The sequence below is a fragment of the Colletotrichum fioriniae genome (genome assembly GCF_027942845.1).
Source record: "Colletotrichum fioriniae strain IMI 355084 chromosome Unknown scaffold_5, whole genome shotgun sequence".
Taxonomy (NCBI): Eukaryota; Fungi; Ascomycota; class Sordariomycetes; order Glomerellales; family Glomerellaceae; genus Colletotrichum; species Colletotrichum fioriniae.
In genome coordinates this window covers 1444036-1464384 of record NW_027076841.1, presented here as the reverse complement: position 1 = coordinate 1464384, position 20349 = coordinate 1444036, and the positions used below count along the sequence as shown (strand labels likewise).

Below are 20349 nucleotides of genomic sequence, written 5' to 3'. Positions count from 1 at the left end.
GCATCTATCTCAAACGACATTATTAGCTGCGATTCCTACTTCTGCCGACGGGCACGCGCGCGAACGCGGGCGCGGAAGCGAAAAGTGAGGGTATATACGTACGGTTGGTATGTGGATGTGGGTTGAAGAAGGAAAGGAAAGTCAAAGCAGTGGGCGGCCGCAAGGAATTCACTTACCTACCTGCCTCAGACCGTAGGCTGATTATTCGGCCAATGAGAGGCCGCCCCTCGGTCCTGCCTACTGTCAACAGAGGAGCCTCGAGATCACCCATGGCAACGAACACGGCTGGCAAACTACTGCCCATCTACCCTACGCCCACAACTCAGCGCGCAGCGCGATTCACTTTGTAATTCCTTTTGTAAATAGATTCCTACACGGTATTGTTTAGATTTACGCGTTTAGCAGCACTTTTTACGACGATGCGGATGGTTCGGCGCGCTTCTTCCAGACGAGGATTCGTCTGGGGGGGTGTGTCGTGATGGCTTCAACCATCCATGGCCTCACCGCATGTCACGTGACCTCGGTTACATAATCACCCGAGGTCCACACTCGCTTACACTCTCTATTTCAGGGCGAACCTCGTGCCCATTTCCTACTTTCAATAGATAACCGTTCTCTACATTTAACGTCGATGCCCCTATTTGTGACTATACGACAGAGGGCTTGTTGTGTATTCGGGTGGTAGGCAGCAGAGGTATCGGATGAAAAGGTTCGCGATGTGGCTGGGTGAACCAGAGGAAGGAAGGTGCGTGAGTTGGTGGTGGCTGCATCGCATAATTCGAGGCCGACAGTATCTAGATAGTTTTAATAATTACGGTAAGGTCTCGTTCTTCCAGCTAGGCTATAGGGATCCTTAATTACTATTTACCTATATCAACTTAATGCTGGCCCTCATATGGGGAGGGTTATAAAGGACTGGCTTGAACACCGAGGGGTTTCTGTGATGCATTAGCCGCCGTATAGCTCTGATCTCTCCTCCATTGAGAACCTCTGGCCACATATGAAAAGCTGGATTGAGATGTTTCGCCTGGAGCTCTACTGGATGGACGAGGCGTCGTTATATCCCGCCGCCGTCACGGCGTTGGAGGCTGTCCAAATGAGAATACCACGCTTCTGAAGCTGTGCTCAGCGTACTTTATGAAACCCGTCGCTCTAAGGAACTTGTTGTTCCCCTCCTAAAGGTACGTGGGCTTTTGCTTTCGTAGAATTACACCCTTCACCGAGGAGATGATTTTGATCAAAAGAACATCCCCAGGGACACCATGTTTCTAATAGATCATCGTGTATTGTAATTCCTGCGAACCGTTCGATAAAGTGAATGTCTACATCTGAATGACTTCCTAACTCCTACGCCAATTACTTGGTCATGTCTGCTTGTTCAGCGCGTAACTGGGTTTGTGCGGCCCGCTCATCAAAGTTAGCGCCATAGACGTCGCCGAGGTAGATAGCGAATTCATCATAAGCCTTCTCAATGATGCGGAAATGATCGAGTCTGAGATGCACGAATGGGGAAGGATCGATGTCAGCCCTCAGATCACTATTGAGCGCATCGAACTCAGCCATGGCAAGTGCTGTCTGGCACGCATTGCGAATTTGGCGGCCGTTCCACCGTAAGCCCTGTTTCTTGTCGTCCCCATTACTCTCGAAATGCTTCTTCGCAAAGTCAATGATTGAATCCTCGTCGAGGAAGATTTTGCGACGTCTCAGATCGAATCTGTTCTTGATCAGGTCGAAGTTCAGCCTGAAGACATCCAGCGTTTTGTCGAGATCGAGTTTAGGGTAATAGAGGCTCATGTGGATTCGGGAAGCGAAGGCTTCATCGAAGTCACCGACACGATTAGTTGTAAGGAACAAAATTCCGGTGTAGTATTCCAACACTCGGAGGAAGACTGTGTTCATTTCAGTTAGCAGAGCCTTTGTACAGAGCGAGCATGATAGCCAAGCTTACTCGCAACGAGACCATTCCTCGTTAGGTCTTTCCGCTCCCTAGACGCAAGAAAGACCTCAGCTTCATCCAAGAGAAGAATGCAGTCCCACCTGCTGGCTAGTGTGAAGTTCTTCTCCAACTCTGTCTGAACTGTTGAAGCGGTCGTTCCGAGATCGCCTATATGCGTCAGATTTCACTCATAGCATTTCGACCGTGGAATTCTCACCGCAGGTAACCTGAAAAAGCGGTTTCTTGAAGGTTTCGGCCATGCCCTCTATAGAATCAATTCATACCATTAGCGACCGTCAAGTCAAGTTGGATGGAAGCGTGTATGATAAGCTGCCGTAGGAAACGACTGACCTGCTGTGGTGGTTTTCCCTACACCGGGGGCTCCGTGAAGGAGAATGATGAGGCCTTGTCCTATCAGGACCCCTATATTAGTTCTCTGACAAATACAGCCGATCGAAAATCAATGCTGTGCTTACCTTTTCCTCGAATGAGATCAGAAGACGCATCAACGTGGGGGTTTCGGTCAACCATTTTCTCCCTGGCCTTCTTGTCTCGGAAATGTTGTGTCACCAATGACTTGACCATCTCTTTGTGTCCTCCCGGAAGAACCAGACGCTCAAAGGCGTCTAAGGCACTGGTCCTGCTATCCTCATTCTCGCCCTTCAGATACGTGAGGTCGAGTTGCGCTAGATAAGACGTAATGCATCAGTTTCTCGACGACGACTAATGTCAGAGGCACAGTGGAATTTGAAAAGCAAAGGAAACGTCCTTACCCCATTGACGTTTTCTCAGGATGAATCCGAAGACTCTATAGCTCATGATTACAAGCTCGTCCGCGCCGGGTGTGCTCTTCGATTCGAGTAAATCTTTTAAAGCATGCGGGTATATAATGAGTGACCGGCGTTCCGTCGGAGATTGCGGGAATAGTTTAGCGATGAAATCCTCAGTCAGCCTGTCTTCGACAAATGAGTCGTCGAAAACGTATTGACTTCGGCAACAGATGGCATCGCAGTCGCTAGTTGTGTCATCTGTCTTGCTATCCTCAGTCGATGTGCTGATGAAGTCAACTTTCGGCTTCCAATCCTTGTCATGTTCGTGCGCATATGCTAGGGCTTCAGTAAAGTCGATCATGACTTGGCTGTCAGCATCCTGCCTTGTGTCGATAACATTACCTTTGTAATACATTGGCTTGACCTGGATCACGTCCCACAGCATCTTGCCTCTTTCCATCAGCCTTTCGCGGAATCCGTTCTCCCTGATCATCCGAAGAGGGTAGATCGGTAACGACTTGATTGGTTTGTCCGTGTCAAATCGAGGTATCTCAAAGGTCTTGGTTACAGGGCCAATATTCTCTCCGTCGAAGTCTATGTAGAGGCACTGAATGATGGCTGGCTTCTCTTTAGCGTTCTCTGAATTGGAATTTCGTATAAAGAGGTATGGTGGAATGACCTTGTGCTTGGGCATCGAGACGCGCAGCACACGGTAGGCCTGTTTATTAGCCTGGTCGATGACTTCCTCTCCTGGCTGAAAGAGATACCAGATGTCGCTGAATGTGACCTTCTCACATTCCGTACTTGCCAGATACTCTCGTCTTGTGCATATGGTATCGTCCAACAACTTTGTCAGGCAGCGCATATGCAGCAGTGTGATAGGGCATTTCAAATCTGCTTCGTCCTGAGGTAGAACCGAGGACGCTTCTTCAGACTTGGCCAGTTCGTCACTATCGTCTTCTGAAGTGTGCTCAGTCTCGACAGGTGTGACAGGTTCAGCTTCAGAGGTGACATTGGCATTGCTCGCATAACTGACTTCGAGCTTCGCTGCATGATCTCGAATAGTTTGCTCATAGTAAGTAAACATCTTGAAGGGCCGAAGGAACGTGGTGCCTTTTATGACACTGAACAAATCCTCGCAGGCCTCACTTAGAGCTTTTATGATCTCAGGTGAGTGGATTAGGATTCGTTCTGGCAGCGGCGATTCTCCGAGGGTCTTGTTCGCACTCGCCTTCGGGGGCAAAGTGCGTGATGCAAGCTTTCTGTCGGGTTCCTGAATGAAGTTGTTGAAAATCCCGCGGAATGATAGTTCGGGCTCGCCAACGACGAGCTGGATGGGGTTGATGATAGTGTTGATACTACCCGAGTTCTGGGATTGAAAGACTTCCCAGGTTGTTTGCAACATCGTTGCAGCAACACCGTCCGTAAGCATTTTGGAAGCCAGCAAGGACTCGTCTGAAGTCGTCTCTACAATCTTTTGCTTCTCAGCTTCCTTGTCTTTGTCTTCCTGTTCCTTATCCCTCTGAACACGCTGCAACACCCAGTACCGCCTGGATCTGCTCATCAGGTAGCCGACGTGTTCCATGGCCTCAGCACTGTACATGACCATGCGAGAGAAATTTTGCTGCATAACGGTGCTATTTGGACCGAAAAGATCTTCGTATGGTGCATCGTCGAAGCCGTTGCCTCTATCCAACAGGGGCGCGAGCATCCTTTTCTCGACCACTTTGTCAACTACTTCGTCGAATTGGGCTAGCTTCTGCTCCAAATCGGAGATCTTTGAAAAGAGATCTCGGTACTGTCGTGCTGACACTGTGATAAGTCCGGCATGCACCCCTTGGTCGCCATCCAAGATGGTTCCCGTGTCGGCAACAATCTCACCAACGAAGCCGGCAGCGTCTCCACGGACAAAAGAGGGATGTAAGGTTCCCGCTGTAGAAGTGGTATCATTCTTGTTGACGTTGGTCTCGTGATGATCGCCATCGGGTTGGATTTGCTGGGCAATGTTCTCCATTGCCAAATTGAGTTCCGAATCAAGCAGCCCAGTCCTATCAATCAGAGTCAGCAACGGCGTCATAATCCTTTACAAAATTTGATCAAATCTAAAAGCTGTGTAGAATATTAATATAATGAACGACTACGTACTGGGATGAAAGCTCAGACATTCGAGTTACAGAAGGCTTGCCACAGAACAGATTCAAGATTGGTGAAAAGCAGACACGAACTTTGTATCTTCGCACCGCAAAGACCTTTGAAAAAGATCCCGAAACATGCACAGCATAGGTAGAGAAAGCTGAATTATCTTGCTTATAATCGTCACGTTGATGTCTAGCAACAGCGACGGTAAGCGGCGTCACCCTTTTTGCAGCCGATGTGCCAGCCAGTCTCATGCAGGTGGTTCTCACCCGAGGAACATGCCAATAATCTGGTCGAAACTTCCAACAAGACCAATAATCACACAGTCTACGCGCTTTATCTTCGGTGCCAAGGACTCGGTTTCAATATATTGACCCCAATTGTCTTGCGTGCATTCAGATGCAACCTATGTAAGCATACAATGCCCATCGGCTGATGATATTTTGCACTTTCAACCTGGAGGTGTTAAGCAGGCTGTGGCACCCCTAGGGATCTATTCGCTGAGGCTGCTTTTCACGACGAGGGTATACGTGTTAGTGTCACATAGATAAGGCAGGCTATCATACGGAGGCGGGCAGGCCCGTAAGCGACGTTCTTTCCGTCAATCAAGTATGTAGGTGTAACAATCCTACAGTAGATACTTGGAATGCATGAAGAGGGGGGATCACGAGATACATGGCAATCCATCATAGGCCGCCTGAGGAGTTTTGACCACGTACGCCGGTGCCACCTCATACAAATGATCAGAGGATTAGTACCCAAATCGGAGTGGCAGGTCTGCAACTTTTCGATCTCATCAAAGTGTCTTCCGAATCGAAGAAGTAGGAAGTGTTTGTCTTTTCGCAGAAACCGATACCCTTCTTTGTCTCTTGAAGTAATTGAACCTGTCGGACCTCTCCATGACCATGAGGTCTTTGACCTCGCAGTCCTCACGTTCCCCCAGAGTTCAGTCTACATTCCTTCGAAGATGTCTGATGCAAGTCTCCCTGGAGGATCCGCACCCCCCATTCGTTTGCAAACACCTGCCGTGGACTTCATCGACAACAGACTGCCTCGATACCACCCAGCCTTCGAGTACCAGGAAAGATTTCATGACGGCAATGGCAACCGGCTCGTCGCAATCAGCTCGGGTTGGTCGTCGCCCACAAGTTCCAACCATACGGTGTCTTTCGTTCCATCTGATCAAGCTGCTAAATCTCAGGATCTGGTATGCCCCGCGATGCTCTCCCCGCGCCCAAGCCAACAATCTGCTCGTCAACTGCCACCTAACATTGAAGATATGACATTCTGGGGATCGATCTGGCCTAAAGCCATGGGCCGTCTTCGTGAGACTCCTGAGGCCTCCGGCCGAAAGGATAAAGGATTCAGTATCCGAGAGGCGGAAAAATGGGCAGATGTCACAAACACTCTTAACAGAGCCCGCGACAAGTATAATGGTATCAGAACAGACGGAAAGTACTATCATAAGGTCCTTGGAAAAATCAAGAGATCTAGTCGTCGGGTTGGAGAGACTGTTGCAACACCTCTTCAGCAAGTCATCAAGGTTGTTCCAAGTCATCCCATTGCCACTCCCGTGTTAGGTACCCTGGATTTGTTGATAAAGGTACGTGGAAACCACTTCAAAGTGTTTGGAGTCTGTTCTGTATATCGATTCTATGAGTTAGAATGCGGTATTTCTGACTGACTGTGCACACAGGCGTGGAAAGAAGCCGCAAAGATTCGGACACAACTAGATGCAAGCTTCGACGAAGATGCCCTAGCATCTAAGTTTGAAGACCTTGAAGTCTGGTCCAGCCTTTTTCGAAACGATGAAAATATCGCCAAGGCCTCTGCTAATCTCCTGGTATATATATTGAAAGCGGCAGAAGGAGCAATCGGGTTCTATATTAGCTGGCGAGGTAAGCTGAAAACCGTTTCCCGTTCTAAATATATAGTTTTTGAGAATCACATCTGAGATCCTGACAAATCAGCTCACATGAGCAGCACGTATGGGAGGCATGTGTCACAACTGACCAGTTCTTTATCCAGTTTCACGACTGCGGCGATCCATCTTTCAAGGTGATGAGTACCTCAAATCTTTTGTCGAGTCTCTCAATGAAATCCAAAAGGCAGGGGATAGGCTTCAATCCGAGGCCGATAAGAGCCACAAATATCAGGAAAACACACGTACGCGCGCAATCACATGAAGGCAATCATGTACACACTCAGGCTAACGATTATATGTCGTTGCTGATAATCAGATCGGGCAAAGATGGATGAAAAGTTGGATCAGGTGACGGAGATGTTGAAGGGGATTTTTTCTTTCGAAGCTAGAGTTGCTATGTCCTCGTTACTTACGGGTATGCCATACCCTGGCGACTTGTCAGCACAGAAAAGCCAGAGTGAGTTAGTAATCTCAGAATCAACATGGAATTGAAGCTAACATTTTCAAGGTATTACAGAAACCTCATCGAACGCCAGACTGTTGCTTCCTTTCGAAGAAGGGTCTGAACGCTCGGTTGAATCCAGGACACCGACACCTGAGCCAAGAGCCATTTCTCCTCCAGAAATTGCCGTTTCCCCCGAAGAACTCGCTCGATGTTTAGACAATACAAGAACGGATGAAGAAGACATGGCTTTTATTCTCGGCAGAGCCACTGCCTTCTCAGCTGAAGATCGTGGACGCGCTGAGGAGGTTGTCGAGACACGGGAATTCCGCAATTGGGTCACCAGTAAAGAGAGAAGTAGTCTCGGAGACGGCGCTCTCCTGATCCATGGAGACTACGACCTTGGTGACTACCCCGAGATTTCACCTCTATCAGCGCTATGCGTCGCCTTCGTGCAAATGCTACGAATCAGACACGAGTATATCGGCCTGGTGTTCTTTTGCGGACGACACCTCGAAAAGCCTCACGATAGTAATCCTGGACCAAGCGGTCTTATGCGCAGCCTGATAGCGCAGCTAGTTCGACAACACCCTGCGGTCTTTACTCAAATGCAAGAACCAGGCATATCGCTTGAAGACATCCGAGAGTCACAGAACAATCTCTCCTACCTTATCAGTCTTTTTGCTGCAATGGTTCGTCAACTACCAGTATCCAACACTGTGTTCGTTCTGCTTGACGGCGTCCTTTTCTACGAGAGATTCAAGTATCGAGAGAATCTGCTTCAAGTCATCAACGGACTCTTGGAGCTCACAAATAACCAGTTCAAGATGCTTGTAGCAAGTCCGGCAGAAACAAGGACAAGAGACTTGAGCACGCCATTCAGGAAGCGCAAGGCTATCCTGTCTATGAAAAGTATGCCAAACACTGGAAGAGGACCTAGCAGAAGAGGTGTGGCGAAGAGGATTGGTATGGAGCTTACGAAAGGATAGATTGCTAAATCAGACAAAGCACACACGAAATACTATATTGTATTTGAACGATCTACCGTTTTGGTTTTCGGGGTAAATTGAGAATGTGTGTTTCGATTAAAAGACAAGACATTCAAAACTTAATGTCACGTCACCACTATTTCCCCTTCCTGACCCAGAGAACCGGTTTCGGGAATGTTGATAACGGCAGCCTCAATGAGATCTATTGCTAGTGGATCACGGGTGCAAAGATAGCTTCTGCCGTTCAAATTTGTTCAGCTTGGACGGTTGGATTTGGACGATCATTTCCATGAGCGGTAGTGAGGCGTCCGGTGTGAACATTGAGAATAAGGCGTGCCCTCTAAAGCATGTTCACCCTTCCTACTGTCCGTAATTGGCTTTTTGGAAGAAGATCTCTTGTATAGTCGTCCCTACATATCGAGCCACTGCACTGGATAGTCTGGGTGAATCCAGGCTGCGGCGAGTAATTGTCACGTCTGACTACAGGCTCGCAGCTAGAAACACCTTGGAGCCGACGTAAGAATCTTCAACAGCCCGCCTTAGTATCCCATAGTCGAATTTCTAATCTATACGCTCTCTAGCAAGCATGTCGATGTTTTTACGTCATTCCTGCTTCAAGACGTCCTACATCTGCTGTGTTGGGAGATTCCCCGATGCTGGCATGTGGGCTATAAGAGGCTTCTAATTTAACTATCCAGCTCGCTCGAACACCAGCCCTAGCAACCGTCGAGGTTCCCGGCATTCACTTTTTGCTTCTCAAAGTCAGCAAGAAGAACTCGCCTCATGAGCAAATGTATGAGCCATAACGCAATTTTATTGAATGCAAGCAATCCGAGTTGACTCGTGAGCTTCTCTTCCTCGCTCAGCCTCCCCTATCCTCGATTTCAGCCCTTCAAGAATGATTAAAGGGCCCCCAAAAACACGTAATCCTACTCTTCAAGTCCCTACCCTTGTATAAACCTACACCCTTGCCATCCTCCAATGATTGATATGAGAAAATCTCGCCGTAAAAATACAGTTCAGAATCGATCTGAGAGAGCCGCCCTTCGCTAGCTGTTTTGGATCCGCCCCTTCCACCCATGTATGTTATGTACCTGATCCCCATAGCCTTGAGAGGGGTTAGACCACAGCTCACTCCTAGAATCAGCCAGGAATAGGCCGAAGTGCCCTCTTGGCCTGTCTCGCCTTGCATTCAAGAGCATAGCCGGGCTCGTTTGCCTTGCGCCACTCGATGTATGCTTCGTAACTCTGCTGGCCAACTGTATCAGGGACTCGGGGCTTGGCAGCGCATCTGGGCGCCATGCCAGGACCGAACGCGGGAGCATTTGCGTTCAATAAAGACCCGTGATGAGGTACCGGTGCTTGTGTTGTCGGAAACGGAGTTGTCCAAGGCCCGACAATAGGCACTACCGGATTGTTGGCCATCGGTCGGACAAGACCAATGGCCGGAGCAACGCGGCTTGTATCGGAACTATGCGCAGATTGGGGTAGAGTAGACCGAGTTGGATTGAACGGTGACCTGAGGGGCGGCAAAGGGGGGGCGGTTGGGTTGTTTGCAAATGATGGTGTAAAACCTGGAGCAGATGGATCGAATGGTGCGGCAGGCATTTGGGTTGGAAAGTCTAGTAGAGGTCTGACAATATTGCTATGTAGACCAAAAGCTGGACTAAGAGATACTGGAGGGGTTTGTTGGAAAAGTGACGGATGCAATGTTGGTCTCGGCACGGAGGGTGGAAAAGCCTGCGTTCCTTGGATGCCAAACTTTGCGATTGTGTTGGCAATAATCTCGTTTGGATCTTGTCCGGGAGCTTTGCTGGAGGTTTGGCTCACTAGTTGCTCTAGAAGAGAGATGATGGTTTTCCTGTCCCTCTCTTCGGCCTTGTCTGATGTGGCTGAAGATGTCTGAGGAGCGAAGGTGGAAAACTCCCTTGCTAGTGGGTTAAGAGTTCGAGCCTTGGGCGGTCCTCTGGTATCAATACCAGAATCCTCCGAAACTTGTCTTGGGCGAGTACCGCCATTTCTGGCGACCTTGTGTTTTGACTGTTCGTCTTGCAAAGGTCGCTGTAGTTTTCGTAGAAGCCCCTGAAAGCGATCATCTTGATTGTGTTCGGAACCGCTGTCTGTTGGCTTGGCATCCCGGAAACCAATGTCAATAATTGCTGGGTCGTGAATGACGGCCGAGTCACTCAAAACTTGACCTTTTCGCAGGTCTGGAGAATGATTCTTGTTGCCCGAGTCGTCGCTCTCGTCGTGCTTGCAAGGACGTAGAAGATCTGTCATGGAAGACTTCCGAGGTGTGATCCCGGTATCCTCCAACTGCCTACTGAAGTCAACAAGACTATCGCTCCGCATGTGTGACTTGAAACGATTCGCATTTCTAATGCTGCGTATCTCTGCGTTGTTGAACATGCCGTTGTGTTCCTTGCAATTGAGGTCGGTGCATTCGTGGATAAAAACGTCCAAGACGATGGAGTCAGGACCCTGCTTCTAGGAGGAGTGCTTGCTCTGACTACTCGGAACAGGTACGGCATTGACCACGGCACACTTCTTTGCGCGACCGATTATGATTGTTCCCTTGGTTGAGGCTTTACTGTTGTCTCTGGATATGGGATCGGTCGCGGTTTGCAAGGGGGAAACGCCAGCCACGGGCTTCCGCCACTGGGTAGCCGACTCAGCTATGTCGTTGGAGTCGGTTTCAGTACTCGAATTTGTTCTTCGCCTTCGACGCATGCTGAGTTGTGGTGTATTATGATCGTGAGGAAGCAACGGCTTGCGCCAATTGGCAGAGGCCAATGCCACCGCTGTCTTCTCCATGTCTCTGCCATGTTTGTTAGTGACACGTTCTAACCCGAAAAGAAGAAGGAAAATTGAGGCATACGAAAGAGGAGATGCTCTAGGTTGGCTGGAAGTGTCGAAAATGGTGGATCGCAGGGACGGTGTTCCCGACGGAAGTCCAGGCCGAAGCAGAACAATAGAGCCGAAAGCTGCCAGAGGATGCGATGTCAACAGGCGTAAACGAACCCAAAGTGAGGTGAAGAAAGTTCTTCGCTGATGTAAAAAACATGCGCTGAGGCCCTTAAGTCTGCGATGATGTGTCCAAAATTGGAGAGCTGAGGTGGTGGGTGTGATGTTGACGGATGATGGAGATGTTGGCGCCAGGTTGGCGGGAAACAAACGCGCCGAGGTCGTATATGCTTGTCGATGCATTGCCCGGAGAATTGACTCCGTGTGGTGGCAGATGAGGAAAGAAAGGGGAACATCGGGATCGGCTTGAGGAAACAGCAGGCTGCATGTTCTCGTCCTCGCTGCCGGGAAGGCCTGACCAAGAGCAACCACTCTAGCGTATGGTGATTGTGGAAGATGCACAATTTGCGCATATCTGAAGCGATTCAGGTAAGAACCACCATCAACTTGATATCGTTGTTCACATACTCTCGGAAGCTTTGAGGTAGTCTAACGTTATACTGCATCATGGTCATTGATGAGAGAACGCTGAAAGAAAACACGCGTCAATAAAGAGAGATAGGATATCAATTTTAACACGCTAGATGTCGTAGAAAACTCGAAACATCGCCAACTTGTGATGAACTCAGATAGAGCAAGGTATGCAAACAAAACATCGGCCAGTACATGCGTCAAGCCCATCCTAGGATACATCTCACTACATGCCTTGGTTTGCCTGTCCAGACAAGTAGGCACTGAAATGTTTCTGTTGTGTAAAACGTCAGCGTAATGAATTGGCATGCTTGGTTGAGGAGAAACTCACCGCATTCCTCGTCTGCATGAAGACAGTTCCTGGGCCGGTGAATTTACACACCAGACCCTCGCCAGAGGAGAGGCCAGAGATGATACCACCAGAGGCAACTCGTTCCATAATGTACTTCACGTTCCACGCAACCAAGTGGCCGTTATCAACAACGTACTTCTCGCCTTCCATGAGCTGTATTTCGGTCAGACGCTGCGTCACGTATATAGCCACACCTGGCCAGGGCACTTACATCTTTGCGGATGATGGCACCGAAACTGGTAAGCCAAAGCAGTCCAGTACCGCTAATCTTGTACACATACAAGCCCTCGCCACTGAAGATGGCCTTGCTGAGACCCTGACGCTTGTAGTCCTTGATGACACCCTGCGTAGAAGCCAGCCAGGCGTCCTGCCCAACCGACCACGTCTCCTTGCCCGTGAGACGCAGACTAGTGACATCACCGAGCATAGGCGGCGCCAGGAGAAGCTCGCCGGGTCCGACATACGTCGAGCTCGCCAGCTCAGCGCCAGCCACGAGCTTCTTCATGCTGAACTTGATCTGGCCCCTAAGCGTGATAGAATGCGACATGGCGACCATCACACCGGGCTTCGCCTGCAGCGGACACCCCATGGCGAGCTGGACGGTCAAGATGGTATTGCTGTCGCGGTGGCTGATGCGGTAGCTGCCTCCGTTGAAGGTCCCGACGTCGTCGACGGTCGCGGTGGCGCCGATGAAGTGCTGGGGCGGGGGCGCACCTCCCACGAGGTTGGACGGGTTGCTCGTGTCTACCGGTGCTTCCTCTACGTGCTGCTTCTCTGGCAGGCTGGAGGCCTCGGGCGGTCCGTCGAAGGCGGGAGGCGGAGGGGAGAACTGAGGCTGCGAATCGGGGGTGCCTGATTGCCGTAGGGGAAGCTGCGTCTGTTGTAGCTGTTGCTGGTGCTGGTGCTGGTGCTGAGGGGAGGGCTGCGGCGACTGCTGAGGGGGTGATTGATACTGCTGCTGCTGCTGCTGAGAAAGGCCGGGAGGTGGCGGGTATTGCGACTGGTTCTGTGAGGGCGTCGTGGTGCCTTGGGGAGGAGGCGGGTACGTCCTCCCCTGACTCGGCGATGCCTGCGGAGGAGGAGGATAGCTTGCGCCATGTCCTGGCGACTGGGGAGGAGGCGGATAGTTCTGGGGCGTGCTTGACTGAGGAGGAGGAGGAGGGTAGCTATTGTTGCTGCTGTGTTGTCCGGCAGCTTGGGGTGGAGGAGGGTAGTTTTGCGACTGCCCTTGCGAGGGCTGAGGCGGCGGAGGATAGCTCCCACTATGGCTGCGCTGAGGTTGTGAGGGAGGAGCAGGGTACGAGAACTTGGTCTGGTTCGCGGGAGGGGATTGCGGCGGCGGTGGGTAATTTTGCTGGGCTGTGATTTTGATTGTCTTGTCAGCGTTTCTCATCCGGGGACACTTGTTTCGCTCAATTGGGATAACGTACCTCCCGACGGAGGAGCTGGAAGTGGTGGTCAGCACGAGTTTCGTTACCTTGTCGTATCGCGGGGTGAGAGTGAAGAACTTACGGGGATAATATTGGGAGGACATGATCTCTCGCTGGATGTTGCGTCTCCTCGGCGGCGTAGGTTTCGCGGGTAATATCGTGAGAAGAAGCCAACTTGAAGTGAAAGACAAGACGAGGTGAGTGGAATCGAGGGAAAAGAATCAGAGAGTTGATCTGGGTAGGTCAGTCGCACGCCAAGCTGGTCGCATCCCACCTCATCGCCATCGCCATCGCCATCGACTGCCCCGCACTTACAGTTGATCACCCAACAGCCCAATTGCAGAGCGTCGTGATACAGTCAGCTTCAAGTTTCACGAACAGCAAGCCCTTTATCGCTTTGTCTTTGAGTCGCCGAAGCTTCCGAGATGAATGTTCAAAGCACCAAGAATGAAGAGAAAGACAACAATTGTCGCGCAAAAAGGACAATGGGCGCCTAGGGGTTCAGGGTCATTAAAGAGGGAGCTTCCCACGCGCCAGAGCAATCCCGGCAAGCTTGCTGAGCTGCAGGTAGAAGCTCCGCCAGACCCCCACCCCCTGTCATGGCCATGAAATGTGGCCGCATCGCCGCCACCTTACCCCCAGCTTCCCGTTGGCCTGCATGGGAATAAGTGTGGTAGCCGTGGTAAAGTGGTAGGGCAGTTGTATTGGTGAGCTTTCGATGTTGGACCGTCGTCCAATCGTTGGGGGCTTGCCCAGCGCGATGGGGAGAGTCTCTAACTCTTTTCGGCGTCAGGTGAAGAGGGGCGGCGCTTAGAGACGTCCAACGGCGACTCGCCCTGCTATTGGTCCTTTGCCTCTCTGCCTCTCCCATTTCTCGGGGATTTCATGCCGCTCTCTGGGCCTTGAGAAAATCGCCGGATTTGAATGTTCAAGGGGATGAACCACTCCCTTTGAGCTTTCTCGTGGATGTCGTTTCTTGCAGAGATTGCAGACGGGCTTGGCTACACTGAAAACTGAGATCTACCTAGGCAGATGGAGTTGAGGCGTTGCCAAGGCATGCTTGAAAAATTCTTACAGGAGCGATTATGAGACCTGCACAAGATTAATCCAATATCGAACCTGACTTTGGCTTGTGACAGACCTGAGCGGTCCACCAAGAGAAATCGGCACCCGGCCGATCCAATGCAGCCACACCGAGCTGGCCACCTCCCGTCAGGCGTCCGTGAGATGTGGGGCCGGTTCCAGCAACACGGGACTGCCAGCGACATTTCGGACCGGGAACGAGCAGAGGGAACAACCTTCAAGAGATACAGCGCAGATAGATCATTAGATTTGTTTATTTTTTTTTTTTCCCTTCATTCGTTTCCTTCGTTATCTCTACAATGCCTACCTAACGCCGTTGGTCCTATGCTTTTTGGTTTTCTTCCCTTTTTGTCTACACCCAATCTCCCCTTTCCATTCAGAAAGCCATCTTCTCGTGCTTGAACGGTTTCTGGCCCTCACCCTCGCCGTACGCCAACGAAACCTGACCCTGACCGCGAATCTTGTACTTGTAAATCATGAGTCCTTCCAACCCGACAGGCCCGCGCGAGTGGATCTTGTTGGTGCTGATGCCGACCTCGGTGCCGAAGCCGTACCGCATGCCGTCCGCCATGCGCGTCGACGTGTTCCAGTACACGCCCGCGGCGTCGACGGCGGCCATGAAGCGCTCGGCGTCGTCGGCGGACGATGTGAGGATGCACTCGGTGTGCTTGGACCCGTGGGCGTGGATGTGCTGCACCGCCTCCTCGAGCGACGAGACGACCTTGACGGCGAGGTCGAGGGAGAGGAACTCGGTGTCGTAGTCTGCATCCTTTGCGTCAACTATCTTGGAGGCCGATTCTCCGGAAATGTGGGACTGGAGAGCGGCTTTGGACTTGGCGTCGCAGTGTAGCGTGACGCCGGCCGCAACCAGTGCCTCCGCGGCGGCGGGGAAGACGGAGTTGAGGGCGGAGTCCTGGACGAGAAGGGTCTCGACGCTGTTGCAGGCGGCCGGGTAGCTCGTCTTGGAGTCGACGAGGACCTTGGCCGCCATGCCCGCGTCGGCGGAGTCGGTCAGGTAAATGGAGCAGAGGCCGTCTGCGTGGCCGAGGACGGGAATCTTTGTCGACTCCTTGATGTAGCGCACGAGCTCGTTGGAGCCGCGGGGGACGACGAGGTCGATGGAGTCGTCGAGGGCGAGGAGCTGGGGGATGACGTCGCGGGTAGTGACGAGCTGGACGGCCGGGTTGGGCACCTGGGACTTGTCGAGGGCGGCGGAGATGACTTTTGAGATTGCGACAAAGGACTCTGTGGATTCCTTGCCGCCCTTGAGGATGGCGGCGTTGCCCGACTTGATGGCCAGGGAGGCGATATTGGCAATGACCTCGGGGCGGGCCTCGAAGATGATGAGGAGGACGCCGATGGGGCAGGTGACTCTCTCCAGGACGAGGCCGTCGTCCAGCTTGGTTCTGAGTGTGACTTTGCCGACTGTACTCAAGGTCAGAATACTGAATGAACTGTTGTGTTTGTGAATCGGGGGGGTAAGGTCAGTGTATACATACCTGGGTCCTCGAGACCTCTCACGTCCAAGATACCCTTGAGCATATCCTCAAACTTGCCCTTCTTGCCCAGGTCCAGGCGGGACACGAGACTTTGACTCAATTGACCATCGGCGGCGGCTTTACGTGCGAGCTCCAGGTCGCGCGCATTGGCGGCCAGAATGTCGTCCTTGGCCTCGGCGAGAGCAGCGTGGATGGCCGTGAGGGCATCGTTGCGGGCTTCGGCAGGGAGGGTCGCGAGAATGTGAGAGGCCGATTTCGCACCCTTTGCGGCGTCGACGGGGGAGGCGTTGGTGAGGGACATGGTGGGCGGATGGGTTTCCCGTCCAATGAAGTTGGATGTGTAGTAGTTTGACGCTCTCAACTGGAGTGAAAGTAAAAAGTACAAGACTTGTTTACTTGTCGACCTACACTTACAAGCTCAGGTGAGTTCGGTATGAGTCAATTCGCGACTCGATACAGCTGGGGCTTGTAATTAGACTGAGGTGGTTAATGGTGCGGTGCGCCACTCGGCGGGCAGCATGTTTGGCCATGAAAATTTGGAGAGCCCCGCACTCGGAGGGGAAAAGAAGTTGGTGCGTGAGGTGAGACTGGACTGGGCACAGAGGTCAATAGTAATAATTAAAGGTTGTTTAATTGAGTTGGAGCAACTCTACGGATACCAGACTCCAATAACAAACCCATGGATAAACCTAAATCCAGCAACCTTATTGTTCCAAAGGCAGAAATTCAAAGTCTCTTTCAACTACTTACTTAGTATAAACGTCTCCGTTCAATACGATATTGACCACTCATCTCTTTTCGGCAGCTCAATTCTCGGTCGTGTTACTGGTCCAGCCATAAGAACAGGGATCAAAAGTCTTGCTCCAGAACCCGTTCTGTTGGTTGCCCTGGGAAATATCATTGTCACTGCGTTCTTGTATTTTTGCTCTTCAATGGTCTCGATGCAACATTGAACACTTCACTCGAAGTGTTTGAAGTTCAGGCTCGGCTTCTATGAACAGTTGGTTATAATGCCACCTTACTCCGTACTAGCAACTGCAAACTAAATCGAGTCATGGGTGGCTGGCGGCCACCTCCAACACTGTCGGACATTCCGCGACAGTCCCCCCCTCCAAGCCGAGGTACATTGAGGCAACGTCAGCGATTGTCGAATCTTTCAGGTTTGCGGCTTACCCCATTCTCATCAACCTGGTTCACGACGTGGTTCATCCCGCCCTTCATCTCACCTCCCTGTGTGTCAGGAACCTTCTACTTTGAGGTGTTCCTTCAACCACGACGGATGCTGCCAAGGCATGCAGGTGACCGCAACATAGGTACATGGTATGCACTCCGCGAAGACCAGGCCTGGACAGTCTCCTCCGACCCTCTCAAAGACATCAGGGACCCATTCCGCGGCGGGAGCTACCCGTTCCGCCTGATAAGAAATAGACCCTCGATAAGAGGCGAGCCGAAAAGATTCGGGGCATACCCCCAATTAGCTCAATACCATTGCCGATGGGCCACGCCTTTCACGCCTTTGACTAAGCGGTAACAAGCCGGAAACAGGACCAAAGACGGCAATACTAAACGGCCAGTGCCGATCTTCCTACCTTTTAGATGGGATTCTTCTCAAGTTTCTCCTACGGAGTAGTCGCAAGTGCTCTGTTCGATCACTCCGCCAAACGAGAGGAGGCATCTTACTACCAAAGCTCGCCATAATCGCTACTAATCCACCATATAGGATAAGCACCGCCGAGGCATCTTGCTCCCTCGCGCTCGAAACATCGGCTACCCACAGCCGAGCGCGGTGTCGATCCACTCCACTGCGGAGCGGTAGCGGTAGCGGTAGCGGTAGCCGACAAGCACGTTTCTGGGTTGAAGACGGCTAGCCGCCATCAATGCCCATCATGGAGACACGACCAGCCCTGGATGGGTGTGGTGTGGGGTGGGAAAGCCGGACAACACCCGATTCATAATACGGCCCAGGTCCCCGGCAATTTTCCCTGTCGTCATTTTTTTTCCCTCTTGTGATGGTTCTCTACCATCTTTCTTTCTAATGTTTCACTTGCTTGGCTTTGTGGAGTCTTGAAGATCAAGTGACGAAACTTTACTTTCCTCTCCCTCCCTCTTATCATACCAAGGTGGTTTGTTGAATCACGGTGTGAGCTTTTCCATCTGGCGTTGAATTCTCGCGCCCTTCTTCCTGTCGTATCCACATCGGCACCGACTCGGCGAAAAAAGACTCATCAAGAGAGGAAGAAAGATGACCACCACATCACACGATCCGGAAAAGGATTCTTTCCCACCGGAAGAAACCAAACATTCCATTCGCGGCGAGGAACAGAGCAGCAGCAGCCAATCAAGCGACAGCGAAGATGAGATCACAGAGGTTGGCCGGAGGAACGGAGACCGGTCCCGCAAGTCTGCCGATGCCGATGCCGATGCCGACTCGGAGGGGGACCCGGAGGTGGAGGGAGAGGAGGGGGACCCATCAGCCGGCGACGTCCCGGCGAGAACACGGTCCCGGGCCTCCTCCACCCGCTCCCGCGCCCTTTCCATCGTCGCCCGCTCTAAGCGGCGTGGGTTTCTCGCACAGCTCACCACCATCCCGGAAGTGGACAACCCGTATCATTACACCAACAAGACGAAATGGACAATCACCTTGATCATCGCCCTCGCCGCGGCCGTCTCACCCATGGGCTCATCCATCTTCTATCGTGAGTAACTCACATATAGTTACCTTTACCTAACCTTTGAAATTCAGCTATACTGACAAAGACGAAGCCGCGCTCACCGAAATGTCCAAAGAATTCGGCGTCACCCCCACAATCACCAACCTCTCGGTAGCATTCTACATGCTCGCCATGGCAATCTTCCCCCTCTGGTGGTCCTCCTTCTCCGAGACCCTCGGCCGCCGCACAATCTACCTCCTCTCCTTCACCCTCTTCGTCCTCTTCTCCATCCTCTCCGCCGTCAGCGTAAACATTGAGATGCTCATCGTCATGCGCCTCCTCGCCGGCGGCGCCAGCGCCAGCGTCCAGGCCGTCGGCGCGGGAACCATCGCCGACATCTGGGAGCCGCGCGAGCGCGGGCGCGCCATGAGCATCTTCTACCTCGGGCCCCTCACCGGCCCGCTGTTGGCGCCCATTATCGGCGGCGCGCTGGCACAGCGGTTCGGGTGGCAGTCGACCATGTGGACGCTCGCCATCTACGGCGGGCTCGTCCTCGTCATGATCCTGTTTTGTCTGCCCGAGACCCTCGCGCGTCCCAGACCTGCTGCCGCCGTCGTCGTGGCACCGCAAGCAGCAGCAGCAGCAGCAGCATCATCATCAGCAGAAGGCACCGAAAAGAATGCCCTCGCCCGCACGAAAACAACCGAATCCGTAAAAGTCCACTCCAAAAAAGCAGCCGCCTTTTTCAAAAAATCCTTCATCGACCCCCTATCCGTCCTCTTATACCTCCGCTTCCCCCCCGTCGCCATAACAGTCTGGTTCGCCGCCGTCACCTTTGGCGCCCTCTTTGTCGTAAACATCTCCGTCCAGGCCACCTTGTCCCAAGCCCCCTACGGCTTCAGCGAGCTCATCATCGGCCTGTTTTACTTCCCCGCCGGCCTGGGCTACTTCCTCGCCTCCCTCCTCGGAGGGCGCTGGCTCGACGTTATCATGGCGAGGGAGGCCCGTAAGGCGGGCCGGTACGACGCCGACGGGAAATTGATCCTGCTGCCGGAGGACAGGATGCGCGAGAACATCTGGATCGCGGCGACGGTGTACCCGGCTTCGCTCATCTACTACGGCTGGGTGGTGGAAAAGGGACTGTTTTGGTTCGTGCCGTGTATCGGTCTGTTTACGTTTGGCGCCAGCTCGATGCTCGTGTTGTAAGTCCTTTTCCCCCCCCCTCTCTCTCTCTCTCACGCACCAGTGATATCTGGTTCTGTACTTTTCATCTTATCTCGTCCCGGCTTCGGCTGACATGTGACCACCAGTGGCGCCGCCACGACCATGCTAACCGAATTCATGCCCAAACGGAGCTCAGGAGGCGTGGCGGTCAACAACTTTGTCAGAAACATTTTCAGTTGCATTGGTGCGATTGCGGCGCAGCCGGTTATCAACGCCATCGGCAACGGGTGGCTCTTCACGATACTGGGCATCTTTGCGTGGGTATCGGGCTACATCTGCGTCTGGACCCTCAGGAAGAAGGCTCCTGAGTGGAGGAAGAGCATGGACGCGGCGTTGAATAAATGACGAGATTTACGAATTTGTTTTCTTGCGCCCTCCGAAGTCGCGTTCATATTACAGAGTAATGAATGACGATGGGGGAGTCGTTATAGAGGTTTTGAATAGATTTTTTGTTACTTGAAATTGTATATGCTTCCGG

General features: G+C 52.1%; 4 protein-coding genes across 4 annotated transcripts; 1 reads left to right on the top strand and 3 right to left on the bottom strand.

Moving 5' to 3' along the window:
• Positions 1-1356: 1356 nt before the first annotated feature.
• On the bottom strand, positions 1357-4783 carry N0V96_005086 (uncharacterized protein; the record flags this gene model as incomplete). The annotated part of the gene is made up of 6 exons (XM_053191250.2): positions 1357-1889; positions 1949-2104; positions 2288-2347; positions 2413-2622; positions 2710-4754; positions 4776-4783. 6 exons carry the CDS (start codon positions 4781-4783, stop codon positions 1357-1359), a joined length of 3012 nt encoding a protein of 1003 aa, XP_053051233.2.
• A 7075-nt stretch (positions 4784-11858) lies between these two features.
• Positions 11859-13518, bottom strand: N0V96_005085 (uncharacterized protein; the record flags this gene model as incomplete). Its single annotated transcript, XM_065757297.1, has 5 exons — positions 11859-11876; positions 11964-12155; positions 12196-13343; positions 13415-13429; positions 13497-13518. 5 exons carry the CDS (start codon positions 13516-13518, stop codon positions 11859-11861), a joined length of 1395 nt encoding a protein of 464 aa, XP_065614066.1.
• Positions 13519-14873: 1355 nt separating this feature from the next.
• PRO2 (glutamate-5-semialdehyde dehydrogenase) lies at positions 14874-16297 on the bottom strand (the record flags this gene model as incomplete). Its single annotated transcript, XM_053191247.1, has 2 exons — positions 14874-15922; positions 15997-16297. The coding sequence occupies 2 exons, from the start codon at positions 16295-16297 to the stop codon at positions 14874-14876; spliced, it is 1350 nt and encodes a 449-aa protein (XP_053051230.1).
• Positions 16298-18238: 1941 nt separating this feature from the next.
• N0V96_005083 (uncharacterized protein) lies at positions 18239-20216 on the top strand (the record flags this gene model as incomplete). The annotated part of the gene is made up of 3 exons (XM_065757296.1): positions 18239-18692; positions 18760-19849; positions 19958-20216. 3 exons carry the CDS (start codon positions 18239-18241, stop codon positions 20214-20216), a joined length of 1803 nt encoding a protein of 600 aa, XP_065614065.1.
• Positions 20217-20349: the final 133 nt, after the last annotated feature.